Consider the following 15,858-nt stretch of genomic DNA (forward strand, 5'->3'; position numbering starts at 1 on the left):
CCATGCATTATTTCTTTCACTGAGCTTTACTACAATTTACTGTGCTTTTGCCATGGAATATTAGAGAGCACAACAATAAAGAAAACACTTTGAGATATATTAACTATTTCTCAACATGAACTATATGTGTATATGTGTGAAATATGTTTGAAGAATCTATATTACAACATATCTCTTAATTTCATACACAGTATGGACAATGCTGACATCTACTGGAGAAAATAATGTAATAAAAAAAGAACAAAAGGCATTTTACAATAATCCCGTTCAGTTCGACACTGCACTCATCATTACTTCTTAAGTACAGAACACAAGAAAATAAAGGAATGAGCATTCCGGTTCCTAGCAGCTGATTGATCTCAAAGCTTTGTCAAGTTGGTCTTAAAGGAGCCCAGCGATTCTGCCTCATTAACGTGACTAGGTAGCCCGTTCCATCCCCTCTCCACTGTGCGTGGTCTCTCCTTCCGTCTATGTCAGTTAACATTTTACAACATTCTTCCAGAGCTTAGTTTCAGCCAGGGGACAGTGTGGTCTAGTGGTTAAAATCCAACGTGTGTAACTAGAAGATCCCTGATTCAAATCCCACCTGTGTGTCAACGGATGAGATGTTAAATCAGTGTCCTATTGTAAGTGACTTCATATAATGCACAGTTCACAGCCTACCTCTGTAAAGCGCTTTATTTTGGTGGTCCACTATGAAAGGTGCTATATGAAGATGGTATTATTATTAATACTGCAGACAGATAGTATCCTACAATCCTATTCAGTTTGACAGGGTAAAAGTGTTAATAGTGTCAGCTAAACTAAATACTACAAATAAACCATATCTAGGCGTCTGGTTTAATTGACAACGTTCTTCTATCTACAGTGTAGTTTCATTGGAGCTACAGACATACCTTGCCATGCCCTATATTATGTTCAATTTCACACGTCCTTCTGGTAACTAATGACGCATTATTAAGCTTTCCTTCTGATTGGCGGAGGTACTTCATGCAGGAACAAAACGATCAAAAACGAATCTCCCCCATTCAAATTAATAAATAAGTAAATATTTAAATGATTATTAGGCATGTATCACCGATACTTTGGGCTTGCTGTGTGTGAATCACAATTCGTCGAGTTATTACATTTGAAAAAAGCACCATCTTCCTGTTTTTAAAATCTCAAATTTTGAAAAGTGAAAGCAAAAGTGTTTTTTGTTTTTTTGCAGTTCGTATATGAAGACGCTATTGTATTATACGCTGTTTATATCTGTCTATAACTTAAAGAGAAACAAGTACAAAAAGGAAAATCAAAAGGCGTTCAGCATTAGATAGATCATGTATTTGAAGTGCCCCTTGTCGGTGTGTGCTGTAGCCCTGTGTGCAGTCCTCGGTACTGGTAAGAATCGTTACTAATAACACATTAGATTACGACAGGATGAAACGACAAACAGATCTACATGTAAACAACATTTCGTTGATTTAAAATATCACAATTCTGGGTCTAGATCTGTAGTTATATGTTTGCTAAAATCGAGCCATTGTGGATCACTGGTAACATCTTACTGTATTAGATTAATTACTATTAGAAAAACGTACTGTTTTTCTAATGTTTATCTGTCTGTTTGTATCGGTTCTGTGCACGTCTTGCAATGCAGTGGTGTTCTTTGAGCTAAACTAGTTGCCTGGATGCAGGGGCCAGAGGCTACCTGTATTTCTCTAACCGTATTTTTGGGGTTTCCTATTACCAGTGGCCTACAAATTCTGCTGCTAGTAAGAAGCGCCAAAAATACCGCTGCCAGTAGTTTAACATCAGGACTGAAGAAAGAGAAATGCATATCTAATAAGGTGTTCCCTTTCAATTCGAAGATGGCCACCAAAACATTTTTATGGGATACACTCCTGCCTATTCTTTGGTGTCACTGAGCGTTTCTATCAAAGCTGCTGATAGGCCCTCTCCCCTTGGTGACCCCCTTGGTCCCACCTCCCGAGGGGACTTAATCCTCACGCAGGGGAGAGTCATTCCCTTTCGCTGCACACGATTGGTATGGTAAGACCTCTCTGTTGCATTGAGCCCTTTTTCTCCTAAAAAGGGCAGCTTAAGCTACTGCTAGTTCCCCTGCACTGTGTGCTGAAAGCTGGCCTTTGCCACTTTTCCCGGAATCAGTGGTTTAAAAATTCGTAGCCTTTTTATTCTATTTCCGATTATCAGCACCTGCTCGCTCCGCGTGTCAGGCTGCTTCTTTCTGTCTGTCATTCTTAGTATGGTAAGTATTATTGTTAAGAATTGTGTGTGTTTTCACCCTTTCTTGGTTCGGAGAGCACTGTTACTGCATGGGGCTGTTCTTGCCTTGTCCCCGTTGTCGAGCTAGCCCACCAGCGGGCCATGATTTGGGCCTTGTTTTCATTGTAGCTATGACTAGCCACTCAGTGGCTGTTTCAGCCGGGCTAGCCATATACTCCTCACTGAGGCTTCCCTCGTTGTTGGGTTGAGATGTGCACGGGCCTTCACCTCTGGTCTACAGACAGTGTGCTCTCCCCCATCTGTCCTGTAATATTTAACTGTTTTTTGTATTTTAAAACTTTTTTATTACTGTATGTGTAAGTCAGTCGCCCACTGCGGCTTTGGCCCTGCCCCCTTGTTGTATGCTACGCGCTGCTCAGGCGTGTGACCACGCTGTCAGGGTAGGCACTGTGCACAGCTGCCCCGTGTTTTTTAATACTGCGATGCGTAAGACTCTGTCTGTGCTACTTTGGTACTATGGTGTGCACGGTGCTTATTGACTATAAACCTGCCGCGGCTTCGGCCCTGTCCCCCCTGTTGTATGCTATGCGCTGCTCGGGCGTGGGACCATGCGGTTAGGGCAGGCACCATGCCTAGCTGGCCCGGTGTTTTTTAATACCGCAGTGCATAAGACTCTGCCCGTGCTACTTCGATATTCCCATTGTCTCGCTGTGGCTAGTGCGCCGGTGCGGCACGGTACTCTGCGCTTGGTGTGCGTGGTGCATGGTGCTGCACAGTACTCAGTGCAAGTGGTAGCCTGGTGCTCGGTACACGCAGTGCATATTATACTGGTGCTGCTCGGTGCACAGGGTGCCTGGTGCGCACGGTATCTATTGTTGTACAGTACTCTGTGCACGTGGTGCACATAGTAGTTGGTGCTCTTAGACCCGGTACTACACGACACTCGGTGCCCACGGTGCTCGGTGAACGCGTTGCACACGGTGTTCGGTACACACGGTGGTTTTTCTACCCCGCGCTATGATGGGCAGAGCTGGCTTCCATGTCTGTGAGGCCTGCGGGACCAGTGTCACGTAGGAGGACAGGCACAGCATGTGCGCTCGGTACCTAGGCCCCGATCACGCCACCTCAGCCATGAAAGGCGCCTGTGACATCTGCACGGCTTTTCAGTCCCACATGCTCGCAAGCCGCCTGGAGAGAGTCACATGGGGCGTTCTTCGTCCCCCTCAGCGGTCCCCTCCCAGTCACGTCTCCCAACGCCTTCACAGAGCCCCTCCGGGGAGATCCTGTGCTCAGGCGTCCATATCTACCTGCAGCCACTGCCAGTCGTCTCCAGCTAGATGGGTGGCATCATGGACATGAAAGCCCAGATCGGTCAGATCATGGAGCTTTTGGAGACGCAGGCCCCACCGGCTTTGGCCGTGGGCCCCCGTGTGGCATCTCGCCTCACCCCCTGAGCCAGTCGCAGTCTCTATACTGCCCCCTGACCCCTCCGTGGGAATGCAGGGCGAGTGGATCGACCGGGCACTCTGTTCAGACGAGAATGCCTCTATTGCCGCCTCATGGGGGGAGCCCGTTTTCCCTCCGGATATGGAGGTTGAGGTGGAGCCCGAATTCCAGGCTGATATGGCGTCTAGTTCTGAGGCTGCCTCGCTTACTAGTGCACCGCCACTGGCAGGGTCCGTGCCCGCGCTTATGGGGCACACGGCGGTGTACCTGCAGGTCCCCTGGACAGCACAGACAGAGCCACGCCGTTCCATCTTTTGACCGCATGACATGGCTCCACGAGCTCAACCCTTCCCAGCTTTCCCCAATTTTATGGAGGAGGTGCGTTCCTCTTGGAACCACCCACCTACAGTGCCGGTGCAGTTGAGACATGGTTCTGTGGAACTGGAGTCCTTTCATCCTCCACTGTTTGCGATGGAGGAGGGTAAGAAATTGAACCTTCTCTGCCCAGTACAGGCATTGAGATAGGATAGGGATAGGATGAGAGCACTGCGTCAATCTGACCAGCTCTTCGTCTGCCATGGAACACGGACCCTGGGACAGCCCCTCTTGAAGCAGCGACTGTTGCATTGGATTGCAGACACAGTCTATGCTGCGTATGATGGTGCTGGCTTACCCCCACCTGGGCGGATAGCCGCACATTCCACTAGAGGTGTGGTTATGTCATGGGCCCTCTATCGTGGTGAGTCTATGGCTGAGATTTGTGATGCGGCTAGCTGGGCTACCACGCATACTTTTTCCAGGTTCTACCGTCTGAATGTGGTAGATCCCTCATTGCCCTCTGTGGGCAGTAGGGCCCTCGAGGTTGCATGCTCACGCTGCTAACCTAGGTCAGGCAGGACTTTGCGTCCCTCATATGCTGCCGTTCTTTCCTCCCTCACGACGGCTCTGGTACACGTTTCCCATAACAATGTTTTGGTGGCCATCTTCGAATTGAAAGGGAATGTTAGTTTACCTACCGTAAACCTGGTTCCCTGAAAGAGAAGATGGCCACCAACCACGAGGTCGCTTCAGTCGACATCACGGTTATGTTGCGAAAGAGAGGTCTGGAGGCGGGACTGAGGGGGTCACCGAGGGGAGAGGGCCTATCGGCAGCTTTGATAGAAATAGGTCAGTGACACCTACCAATAAGCAGGAGTGTATCCCATAACGATGTTTGGTGGCCATCTTCTCTTTCAGGGAACCAGGTTTACGGTAGGTAAACTAACTTTTTGTGCAGCTACTGGCAGCAGCGGAATCAGCTGCCCTAGAAACCCTACTGGTTACAAAGCTAAAACCGAACAACACAGCAGCATACAGTCAATTCTCATTAATAATTCTTATTGAAAGGAATTAAAGCCATTGAAATTACAGTGATACTTAATTCAAATATCAGTTACAGTACCATGTAAAGTATTACACATGTAACAGTATTGTGCCCTATATTGAAAATTAAGTTGTAAGAGAAGAGTTTTATTACAATTGCTCTTACTAACATAAATCGGTTGATCTAACATATGGCAGATGAGCAGATTGTGAACTCAGAGCAGAGCACCTTAAAACAAACAACTAATTAGAAAGGAATAAGAAAAAGAAACAACACTATGTGATTAAATTTCAGTGAGAAATGCTAAATGTTGGCATATCCCACAGAAAGGTCATTTTAAAGCTGCTAAACTCTTTAAAGGATGATGGGTAGCTCTTAACACCAGACACAGCTCGATTAGAACTGCCCTCACAATTACAGCAGCTGAAATTACAATTACAATGCTATTGTGTTCAATGAAATCATGCTTACAAGTATGCTGCAGTAATTACAATTACAATTATAGTTACACAGGTGTGCCAAGGTTCGAGTTCCAATCACAATGACAATGTAATTCAGCAGCCAGACACTGTGATATATATATATATATATATATATATATATATATATATATATATATATATACACACACACACACATACATATACATACACATATATATATATATATATATATATATATATATATATATATATATATATATATATATAATTAGGTTTTTTTGGATGTTTAAAATCTTCCTCCCTCCCACAGCCGGTTCGGATACTGACCCCAGCACTAACCCCACGGCTGGGCTGCGATTGGTGGATATTGTTTTGGAATGCTCTCTAGTGGAGGAGGGGGGCGGGCGGCTGTCAATGTTCGCATCAGCATTCTCCCGCCAGCCCTCCACCCTGGTGCTGAGGAAGGTCAGCGTGCCAGAACACGAAACCCTGGACAGCTATACTGAGTACCAGCCGCCCCCCTTCGATCCCGAGGCACTCATATTCGAGGTGGAAGGTCAGTGCGGGGGGTTCTGATCAGCAGTGGGGTCGAGGATCAAGAAGGGTAAACTGAGTTCACTTGCTTCTCATTTAAGGAGTAAAGCGTTTACTTGCTCCTGCTTACCTGTGATAAGCACATCCTGGCTGTACCAAGGGTTAAAGTCAAGGCATGTTCCAGGTTATTATATTATAAAGAGACTTTGTGCATTTAATGATGAGCAGATCTCTTCTGATTAATCTTTTACCCACAATTCTGCACGAACACCACAAATGACACACACTCGTATTCTACTAAAGGTCTCTGCCCACTTAGTGCCTACCATGCCACTGCACAGCCTGAAGCACCACAAAGGTCCATTTACCCACTTCTTTACACCACTGGTTCCGATTGAGGTATTAACTGATACAGAAACAGCTAAAACACTCCAGAGACAAACACTTTGAAAGCGTTGTCGTCTTGTAAACACAGAATGAACTGCAGGCTCTGCTCTGCTGTATATTCTGGGTTCCCTACCCCTCCTGGTTCATGGTACACTTTACTGTGTCCTGGTACTTACTGCTGAAATCAGTGGACATTCAGTCCAATCATACACTGCAGGACTGTGCTGGAGGAGTAAAAAAAAAAAAGCAAAGTACTGTATTTCAATTTCAATTCAATGTATTTTATTTCTATAGCGCCTTTCATACGACAGTACCTCAAAGCGCTTTACATGTCTGTTCAAACAGAAACAAGTCTGCTGTATCAAGAAGTAGTACCAATTACAAAGTAATAATAATAATAATAATAATAATACTCTTATTTAAGAAACAGAATGTAAAAAATAAGCAAAAATAAGCAAATAAAGATTAAAAACAGTGATATTATTTGATCCCGGTTAGGAAGTGAGCCAGTTCCACAGCTTTCATGTGTTTGTCAGTGTTCCAGTCCCAGCTGACCATGCTGCTGTGCAGTGAAGCAGGTTTAGACACATCTCACCCTCTGCACCTTGCACTGACATTGATCTGCCACCAAGGGACTCTTATACTCAGCACATGGGCTTATATATGAACCTGAAGGATTAACTGCATGTTCTCAGAAAAGTATAGGCTCGTGCACATGTTGTACAGTTGTTTAAGAAAAAAAACACACCCCTTTTTTGTCTAACCAATCAATGCGCTTCTCGTGCAGTGACATCAGCGTCAATCCCAGGAGCTGAGTCGCTGCTCCACGCCGACTGCAACGAACAGGAAGTGACATGCGAGATCAGCCAGTACTACCCCCAGCATGAGGTGCCGGAAGCAGCCTGGTTTATTTGCAGCCTGCAGGTAGAGGGGGGCGGGGTTAGTGCCACCATGGTGATGAGGACTCAGCCAATCACAGGAGAGGTGGGCGTAGAGCCGCACAAACAGAAGAAGCTGGACTTGCCTCTAAGTGACAGTGGGACCATTCAGCTGGCAGGTAAACAGCATTATGAGAATGTAGTTTTTAAGCATAGTTACAGTGTGGCCAAAATAATAGAAGCACCAGTCTTTTTCTATTTATACTGCAGTTTAATCCCCAAGTGACCTTTAAACAGATTAGTAATTCACATTAGCCTGTAGAACCTAGTGCTGTGTTTTACAACACAATGACATTTATTATTGAAATGATCAGGGGCCAGGAGTTTCCGCAAGGTTAGAAACTCACACTAGCCCTGCTGCTGCACCCAGTCCTGGGGTTGAGAACACCCCTCAATGAAGTCTATTATTGAAGTGATCAGACGCCAGGAGTTTGCGCAGTTAATTGAGCCCCCATGTTAAATACAGTTCTGTCTGGCCAGTTACAGAGAAGGCTCAAATCCCTTTGAATGACTCCCCGAGCTCTGGTTTCATCTGCAAATTTGACAATCTTGCAATGTGTATCTTGGTCCAAGTCATGGATATAAATGAGGAACACTAAGTACACCCCCCAGTCTGATTTGACCCCTCTTACAAGCACTTTATGGTCTGTTTTTATCCAGTTCTGTGTACAGTCACATGTCCTGCCCTGTGTTCCTGCTGATTGAGTTGAGGTGTCAGTGTTTGGTGTGTCAAACTCTCTCCCCTCGCTCTGTCTCCGTGTGTCACAGCACAGTTCAGTGTGTTCACCAGCATGCCCAGTGTCTCCACTGCACTAGGGGGCGCTGTGCTGCTAGACTGCGGCTTCACCGGTGAGCAGCACACACAGGAAGTGCAGGTGGAGTGGCGCGTGCAGCACAAGGGGAACGGGAGGCGTGTTCTTCATTTCCGCGGCGATACGAATGAAGGTACTTACTGAGCTACACCTTTTAACCCTTTCATGCATATGGAAAGTAGCAGAAAAAATGTTTTGGGCACATAAATATTTTTTATTGATTTTTTATTTTTATTCCATTGCTTAATATGGGGGAAAGATATGGCTCATATGAGGCTCTCGTGCATTTGTGTCTTCCATATAAAAAGTGTTTTTTATATCCGTCCTCATGTGAGGTCACCATGCATGAAACGGTTAATTATTCTTATTTAACTTTATATTAAAAAATAATACACTGGATCATGCTTAATGAGTAAACACTCATTTGAAGACACTGAAAAAGGCTTCTAGTTGAAACACGTGTCTTTGAAGTTTGAATGTAGCAGATGTATTGAGGTGTATTGCACAGTGCTGTGTTTCTTCTGTTTTCTTTCAATTAATGGTATTTTATTGCATTTTCTTTTGTTTTCTGTTGGGGTTTTTTGTATTTTTTTTTTTTTTTTGTATTTTGTGTTTTTTTGTTTTTTGTTTTTTTGTGGTTTTTGTATTCCTGTTTTTTCTTTTTTCTTCTGTTCCTTCAGTTTCTTCAATGTTTTCTTTCTTGTGTCTTCTTGTATTTTCTTCTGTTTCATGTATTACATTTTCCTGTATTTTCTAGTATTTCCTTGTATCTCATCCTCTCTCTTGGTTCTGTTTCAGGAGTCTCTGATCGCCCCGGGGCGCAGATCGACTCTGCCAGGCTGGTTGCCCACAGGAATGCTTCGCTTTTACTGCCTGGGTTCCAAGTGGCGGACGAGGGCACCTACATCTGCATCGTGACAGCTGGGCCGTACCAGGCACAGCAAGTCATTCAAGTACAGGTCCAGGGTGAGGAACAAGCTGGGGCTGCCTTGCAAACCTCCCCACCTAGAACCTGATTAACACTGTCACTGCTAACCAGGGCTGCTTCACAACCCTGCCCTCCCAGAACCTGATTAACACTGTCACTGCTAACCAGGGCTGCTTCACAACCCTGCCCTCCCAGAACCTGATTAACACTGTCACTGCTAACCAGGGCTGCTTCACAACCCTGCCCTCCCAGAACCTGATTAACACTGTCACTGCTAACCAGGGCTGCTTCACAACCCTGCCCTCCCAGAACCTGATTAACACTGTCACTGCAAACCAGGGCTGCTTCACAACCCTGCCCTCCCAGAACCTGATTAACACTGTCACTGCAAACCAGGGCTGCTTCACAACCCTGCCCTCCCAGAACCTGATTAACACTGTCACTGCTAACCAGGGCTGCTTCACAACCCTGCTCTTCCAGAACCTGATTAACACTGTCACTGCAAACCAGGGCTGCTTCACAACCCTGCCCTCCTAGAACCTGATTAACACTGTCACTGCAAACCAGGGCTGCTTCACAACCCTGCCCTCCCAGAACCTGATTAACACTGTCACTGCAAACCAGGGCTGCTTCACAACCCTGCCCTCCCAGAACCTGATTAACACTGTCACTGCTAACCAGGGCTGCTTCACAACCCTGCTCTTCCAGAACCTGATTAACACTGTCACTGCAAACCAGGGCTGCTTCACAACTCTGCCCTCCTAGAACCTGATTAACACTGTCACTGCAAACCAGGGCTGCTTCACAACCCTGCCCTCCCAGAACCTGATTAACACTGTCACTGCAAACCAGGGCTGCTTCACAACCCTCCCAATTCATTATCTTACCTCTTCTTAGCTTCATTCTCATCATCACAACACCTCTTCACGCTCTGTTTCGCTCTCCTCTTTCCCCCTCAGAACCCCCCTCAGTGAATCTCGTTCCCGAGGCTCTGCAGCTCCAAGAGGGAGTGACAGAGAGACTGAGCTGTGAGATCAACAGATACTACCCCCTCGATGTGCAGGTGTGCCCATCTGTTTGTCTGTGTGTGCCTGTCTCTCTGTGTGAGTACATGTGTCTGTGTGTGTGTTTGTCTTTGTATGTGCTTGTCTCTGTGTGCATGTGTGTGTGTATGTGTATGTGTGTCTGACAGAGGAAACAAAGAAAGAGAAAGAATTATTATCAGGGAGAAAGAAAGTAATAGTTAATGGGCGTTCAATTCCATCACGCTTTGTGTGACATCCTGTCATTGACTAGCTCTATACTCACTCATAGTATTTTATTGAGCGGATGTCCCGTTCCTATATTATTTAGCAATTGTTTTGTTATGGCCCCCTTTGTTGATTTAAAGGCTTAGGCACACAAAAAACGTTTTGTTACTGTTTTTCCTTTCGTTATTTTGCACTCCGCCACTTGCACTTTGCATTCCGACATAATGCACCCCGCCTGCGTTCACTGGTGTGGGTGGCAGTCAACGATGATGTAACAACGGCACCAGAAAGGTTCCAGTACGGCGATGGCCTGCATTTCCAGCTGACCCAGAAAGCTGACTAAAAAAATTAAAAACTCTTGACTTTTTAACAAAATCGGCACAGCAAGACGCACTTGTTATGTATACAGAGAGCCTTGTTAATTTGAGTACAGTTCCACTTAAAGACTGAAAAGTTGGAAATTGGTTGAAAAGAAACCTTGTAAAGTATCTCTTTAGGGAGTAAGAACCTTTGTTTTTACATTTTATTATTTGTTTTATTTCCCTTGCTATTGTCTGGTGTTGATGGGTCTATTGATCCAGTATTAACTTCACTTGAGAGAAACAGCTTACAGAGGAAAATACTGTTATAACAGTTTACCATCGTAAAAGCATAGCAAAGTGTAATAAAGCATAGTGAAAGCATGGTAAAGCATAGTAAAGCAATGCAAAGAACAATGAGGTATGGTAAAGTATATTAATAAACATGCCAAAGCAGAGAACATTATGCTTAATACATGGTATTACAATGGAAAAAGCATGTAAAAGTGCAAAAATACCATGATAAACTTGTATAATGGTACTGTTACCTCTAAACTGGAAGAAGAGCCCAGCCACACTCAGAGAAGCACACTGAAGATTCTCGCTTTGTAACCCCAGCATGCATGAATTATTGAAAATAAAATAAATACATAAATAAAATAAAAATAAACATTTGAAGTCAATCAATCAATCAATGTTAATTTTATATAGCACCTTTCATAGAGGATCAGCATCACAAAGCACTTAAGATAGTGAGGAACAATGCATAATACATTAAATACAGTGAAATACAGGACACAGTACATTAAATACAAACAGAAAAAAACAATACAAATACATTAAAAACAAACATTAAAAAACAATGCAAATACATTAAATATAGGCATGTTACATTAAAGACAGGACTTGGATGTGAATTGTAAACATTGTGGATGTGTGTGTCATACAGAATCATATGAGTAAGATGGAGTGAAAACCTGAAATAGCAATTTAGACAACAGCTAACAACAGATATCCGGGTTAAAAAGCATTGAAAGCAAAAGAGAACAAGTGGGTCTTGAGAGTTGATTTGAAGGGAGCGACGGAGCTATACGCACTCAAGCTGGGAGAGAGTTCCAGAGAGATGGTTTCTGACAGATAATGAATATATTTTTAATTGAAAATTGTTAAAAAAAATTCCCATTGCTTTATATCCTCATATAAGGCTATTATGCAACAAACGTAACACGCTGTCATCATGCATTTGCATCTTCCATATGCCCCCGTATAAAGAGCTTATGAGGTTTGCATGAAAGGATGAAGTTCAGTGCTTGAAAAGAATGTGTTTTTCTTTCCCAGTTTCACTGTCTGAACGAGCGGCTCTGTGTTGCAGGTAGTCTGGACCCAATCTCCTTCCTCCTCTCCTCACTCCTCCCCCTCCCCCTTCTCCTCCTCCTCCTCCTCCTCCTCTCCTCCCCCTTCCCACCTCCCTCATATCTACTTCTCCAGCCACAGGCAGCACTCTGACGGGACCTACTCACTGTCCGCCTACGTGCTGGTGAATCCCTCCTCCTGCGATGCCGGGACTAATTTCACCTGCTCCGTGTCGCACCCCTCCCTCAGTGAGCCTCTCACAGCCAGCCTCACTGTCACACTGCCAGGTACTACTGCACTACAACTCCCAGGAGCCTCCACTGCTGAGTGCGCATTACGTCTAGGGCAGCCTGTGCAGAGGTGCAAGCCTGGGAGCTATAGTTTTATACCTAATGTTATAGGATCCTCTCTATGCATGTGCATGTTTTTTGTTTTGTTTTTACAGACGGTTTGGGGTCAGTTCCTGTTTTTCAATCCCAATTCCCATTCCGTTTTAATCAATTCCAACACATCACTGATCAACATTGCAATTAGCAATATTCTGTAGAAATTAGCTTCTCACAGTAGCAGGAAATTACCTACATTGAAGTCACTGTTAGTCAATTAAATTGGCTTCAAATGAAAGCAATTGAAAAATCACAATTATGTTTCTAAAATATCTTTTGCAATTCCTTCAAAGTGATTTTAAAAAAGGAGTTGGAAATGAAAAAAAGCCCCACAGGACGTGTCGCGATACACATGTTATCATGACAGAGGATCCAGGATATTTTTTGTTCAAACATCAGCTAAGTGAGGATGGCGTTGACAGCCCTCTCTGATTCCTGTTCTTTACAGAAGAATCCAGACTCTGGCTGATTCTCGGAGCCTCCATGGCGACACTCATCTTCATATTTGCTGCTTGTAAACTTGTGTTGCAGTGGAACAAAGGGACAGGTAAAATAGAGACTTTATACATTTCTATATAGACTAGACTGCACTGGAATTACATTGTAATTGCAGTTTAAGATCACTAGACTAGACTGTAGTAGAATTACATTGTAACTGCAGTTTAAGATCACTAGACTAGACTGCACTGGAATTACATTGTAACTGCAGTTTAAGATCACTAGACTAGACTGCACTGGAATTATAATAAGTGTAACTTTTTTATTTTCAGTTGCCAAAAAAGGACAACTAAAAAATATCAAGGTTAGTGTCTACTGTAACTAATAACTAACACCCCAAGGCCTTATATACTGACAGCGCCTTTGCATAACATTTAATTCAAAAGATCCTAATTTACTCTCATATACACTGTCTGTCTGGTCTGTCTTTTTTGTTTATGGTAAAGGATTTTACTATTTTTGTATTTATTTCTTATGAGTGCCAAAAATACTGTACTAAAATCACTGCATTGCTTTGATCCAAACCCAACGACAGAATGACTGTTCCATGTCACAGTGTTGAGCTCCATCCAGGGAATCCAGCTGTTTAATTCAGGTTCATTGACATGCTCTGTTAGTATTTTGTACTATGTATTTACCTTAGTTTACAATGCTTTTTAAAATACTTTACCATACCTCTGTGCTTTACAATGCTTGCCTATGCTTTACCGGGCTTTCGCTGTGCTTTATTACATTTTGCTGTGATTTTACTGTAGGAAGCTTTTATAAGTGATATTATATACTGCATGATAAGTGGTACTGTGCGTGATATATATATATATATATATATATATATATATATATATATATATATATATATATATATATATATAGATAGATAGATAAAAAAAATTATTATTTCAGATAAATTGATATTTACATCAAACTAAATGGACCAGCACTCCCGGAAGTTACGAGATGAACCCCAAACCTCTTCACACAGCATCGCCTTCTTTGATTGGACACGCAGACAATATGATATCAAACTACAATTCCCCTCCAACTAGTATTGGGACTGATAAATAATTGCAGCATGATAGGAGTGGGTATTATTGTGCTGCCCCCTCCGTTTTACCCCACTGCTCAGACTCTTGCTTACTTCCTTGCTTTCTCACTAAATATCTTGGCGTCCCTCAATTGAAATGAGCGAGCAAAGCAGGCCGTCCTACAACTGCAGTGGCCCCCGTAGTATTCTGCCAGTTCCATGAGTTTATTTCCTCCCTCACAACCCAGAATCAGTCAGTCTGGGTTATACTCTGTTACGCCAGGTACAAAACAAAATCTGTAAAATCCCTGCATTCAAACAAAGTCTAAAGAGCAGAATTTCATAAAATATACGAATGCTGTGTTTGTCACATCCACTAGGGGGCAGAGTGTTGTCACCTTCAAAACCATTTTCAAAGTTGTAAAACTAGCAAAAAAAACCATCAGTAACTGCTAGTTTTATACAGTTGTAAATATGGACTGTAATGTTTTTTTTTTTTTTTTTAAATAAACATTTCTATTCCAACATATTCTAAATACTACTGCAAGTAGTTGCAGATTCGGTTATGTGCTATCCTATTGATTATGTTGTTGCATGCCATTCAATTCTGTTCTATCCTATTAGATTCTGTTCTGTTCTATCCTATTCGATTATGTTCTGTTCTATCCTATTTGATCTAACCTCTTACTAAACTACACTATTCTAAACTACTTACTCACTCTCCAGTTTTTCTTTTCTTCTTTCCTTTTTGATTCAGACTTCATTTCCTCTGGAGCCAGTTCCCTCATCTTTTTATTATATATAAATATATAAACATCAGAAATGAGAAAAACAAAACATCTCAAGAACCAGATGGTGATCCAGAGAAACACTGCCAAGAAAAGAGAGAGTTTTAAAATCCCTTTATTGTGTCTAAAAAATAAAATCTAGCCACAGAGCAACTATTTCAAAACAAACAAAAACAATAGCATAACTATCACGGTCCATTTAGGTCTCTTTTAAACCCCTTTTTTGTTTTTATTTTTGTTTTGTTTTGACCGTTATAGGAGCACAATGAGCTCCCCTTCCTCGCTCACATCATACACCCAGTCTCCAGTGCACCAACAGTCTTTAAAACTGTCCAAGTCCTGCACCATTTGATAATAAAAATCAATCTTAATCCTGGAGACCATCAGGATTCTAGAAATGCTTCCAGCATTTCTAAAACCAGTGGCTAAAATCTTGCTCTTTAAGGATTTTAAAATGGCTAATTTCACCTGACCCAGTACAAAGTTGACCAGTGAGCACCTGTTTCTTTGTTTAAAACTATATTTAATGTTAAAAACAAAGAGGTGTTTTGTAAAAACAACTCCCAAGGAAGCAGGTTTTCTAAAAACAGAAAAAAGGCTGCAGCTGGGGGCAGTCTGAAAACAGGTGGAAAATTGTCTCCACTGCGGAACAGAAGGGGCACTGATCACTGGCCCCTGGCTCCACACTGATTACTGACCCCCAGCTCCACACGGCTCAACACTGATCACTGACCCCCGACTCCACACGGCTCAACACTGATCACTGACCCCCGGCTCCACACGACTCAACACTGATCACTGACCCCCGACTCCACACGGCTCAACACGACTCCACACTGATCACTGACCCCCGGCTCCACACGGCTCCACACTGATCACTGACCCCCGGCTCCACACGACTCCACACTGATCACTGACCCCCGGCTCCACACGACTCCACACTGATCACTGACCCCCGGCTCCACACGGCTCAACACTGATCACTGACCCCCGACTCCACACGGCTCAACACTGATCGCTGACCCCCGACTCCACACGGCTCAACACTGATCGCTGACCCCCGGCTCCACACGGCTCAACACTGATCGCTGACCCCCGACTCCACACGGCTCAACACTGATTGCTGACCCCCGGCTCCACACAGCTCAACACTGATCACTGACCCCCGACTCCACATGGCTCA

At 43.7% G+C, this 15,858-nt stretch overlaps 1 protein-coding gene across 2 annotated transcripts; it reads left to right on the plus strand.

Annotated features, from left to right (window-relative positions):
- Positions 1 to 982: 982 nt before the first annotated feature.
- tapbpl (TAP binding protein like) lies at positions 983 to 15,585 on the plus strand. Of its 2 annotated transcripts, none has more exons than XM_041268459.1 (10): positions 983 to 1,380; positions 5,789 to 6,034; positions 7,187 to 7,456; positions 8,106 to 8,282; positions 8,948 to 9,115; positions 10,037 to 10,140; positions 11,999 to 12,266; positions 12,814 to 12,912; positions 13,136 to 13,167; positions 14,645 to 15,585. In XM_041268459.1, exons 1-10 carry the CDS (start codon positions 1,320 to 1,322, stop codon positions 14,690 to 14,692), a joined length of 1,473 nt encoding a protein of 490 aa, XP_041124393.1. In that variant the 5' UTR covers positions 983 to 1,319; the 3' UTR covers positions 14,693 to 15,585. The 2 variants fall into 2 exon arrangements, with proteins under 2 accessions (XP_041124393.1, XP_041124394.1); XM_041268460.1 differs by lacking the exon at positions 14,645 to 15,585 and adding an exon at positions 13,767 to 14,416.
- Positions 15,586 to 15,858: the final 273 nt, after the last annotated feature.

The sequence above is a fragment of the Polyodon spathula genome, chromosome 13 (assembly GCF_017654505.1).
Source record: "Polyodon spathula isolate WHYD16114869_AA chromosome 13, ASM1765450v1, whole genome shotgun sequence".
NCBI classification, from domain to species: domain Eukaryota; kingdom Metazoa; phylum Chordata; class Actinopteri; order Acipenseriformes; family Polyodontidae; genus Polyodon; species Polyodon spathula.

Excerpts from the sequence above, each read along its gene's own strand:
- tapbpl (XM_041268459.1), top strand. The coding sequence starts at position 1,320 with ATGTATTTGAAGTGCCCCTTGTCGGTGTGTGCTGTAGCCCTGTGTGCA. Across the intron at positions 7,457-8,105 it reads TGGGACCATTCAGCTGGCAG|CACAGTTCAGTGTGTTCACC; the intron begins GTAAACAGCATT and ends CGTGTGTCACAG. Across the intron at positions 12,267-12,813 it reads CCTCACTGTCACACTGCCAG|AAGAATCCAGACTCTGGCTG; the intron begins GTACTACTGCAC and ends TGTTCTTTACAG.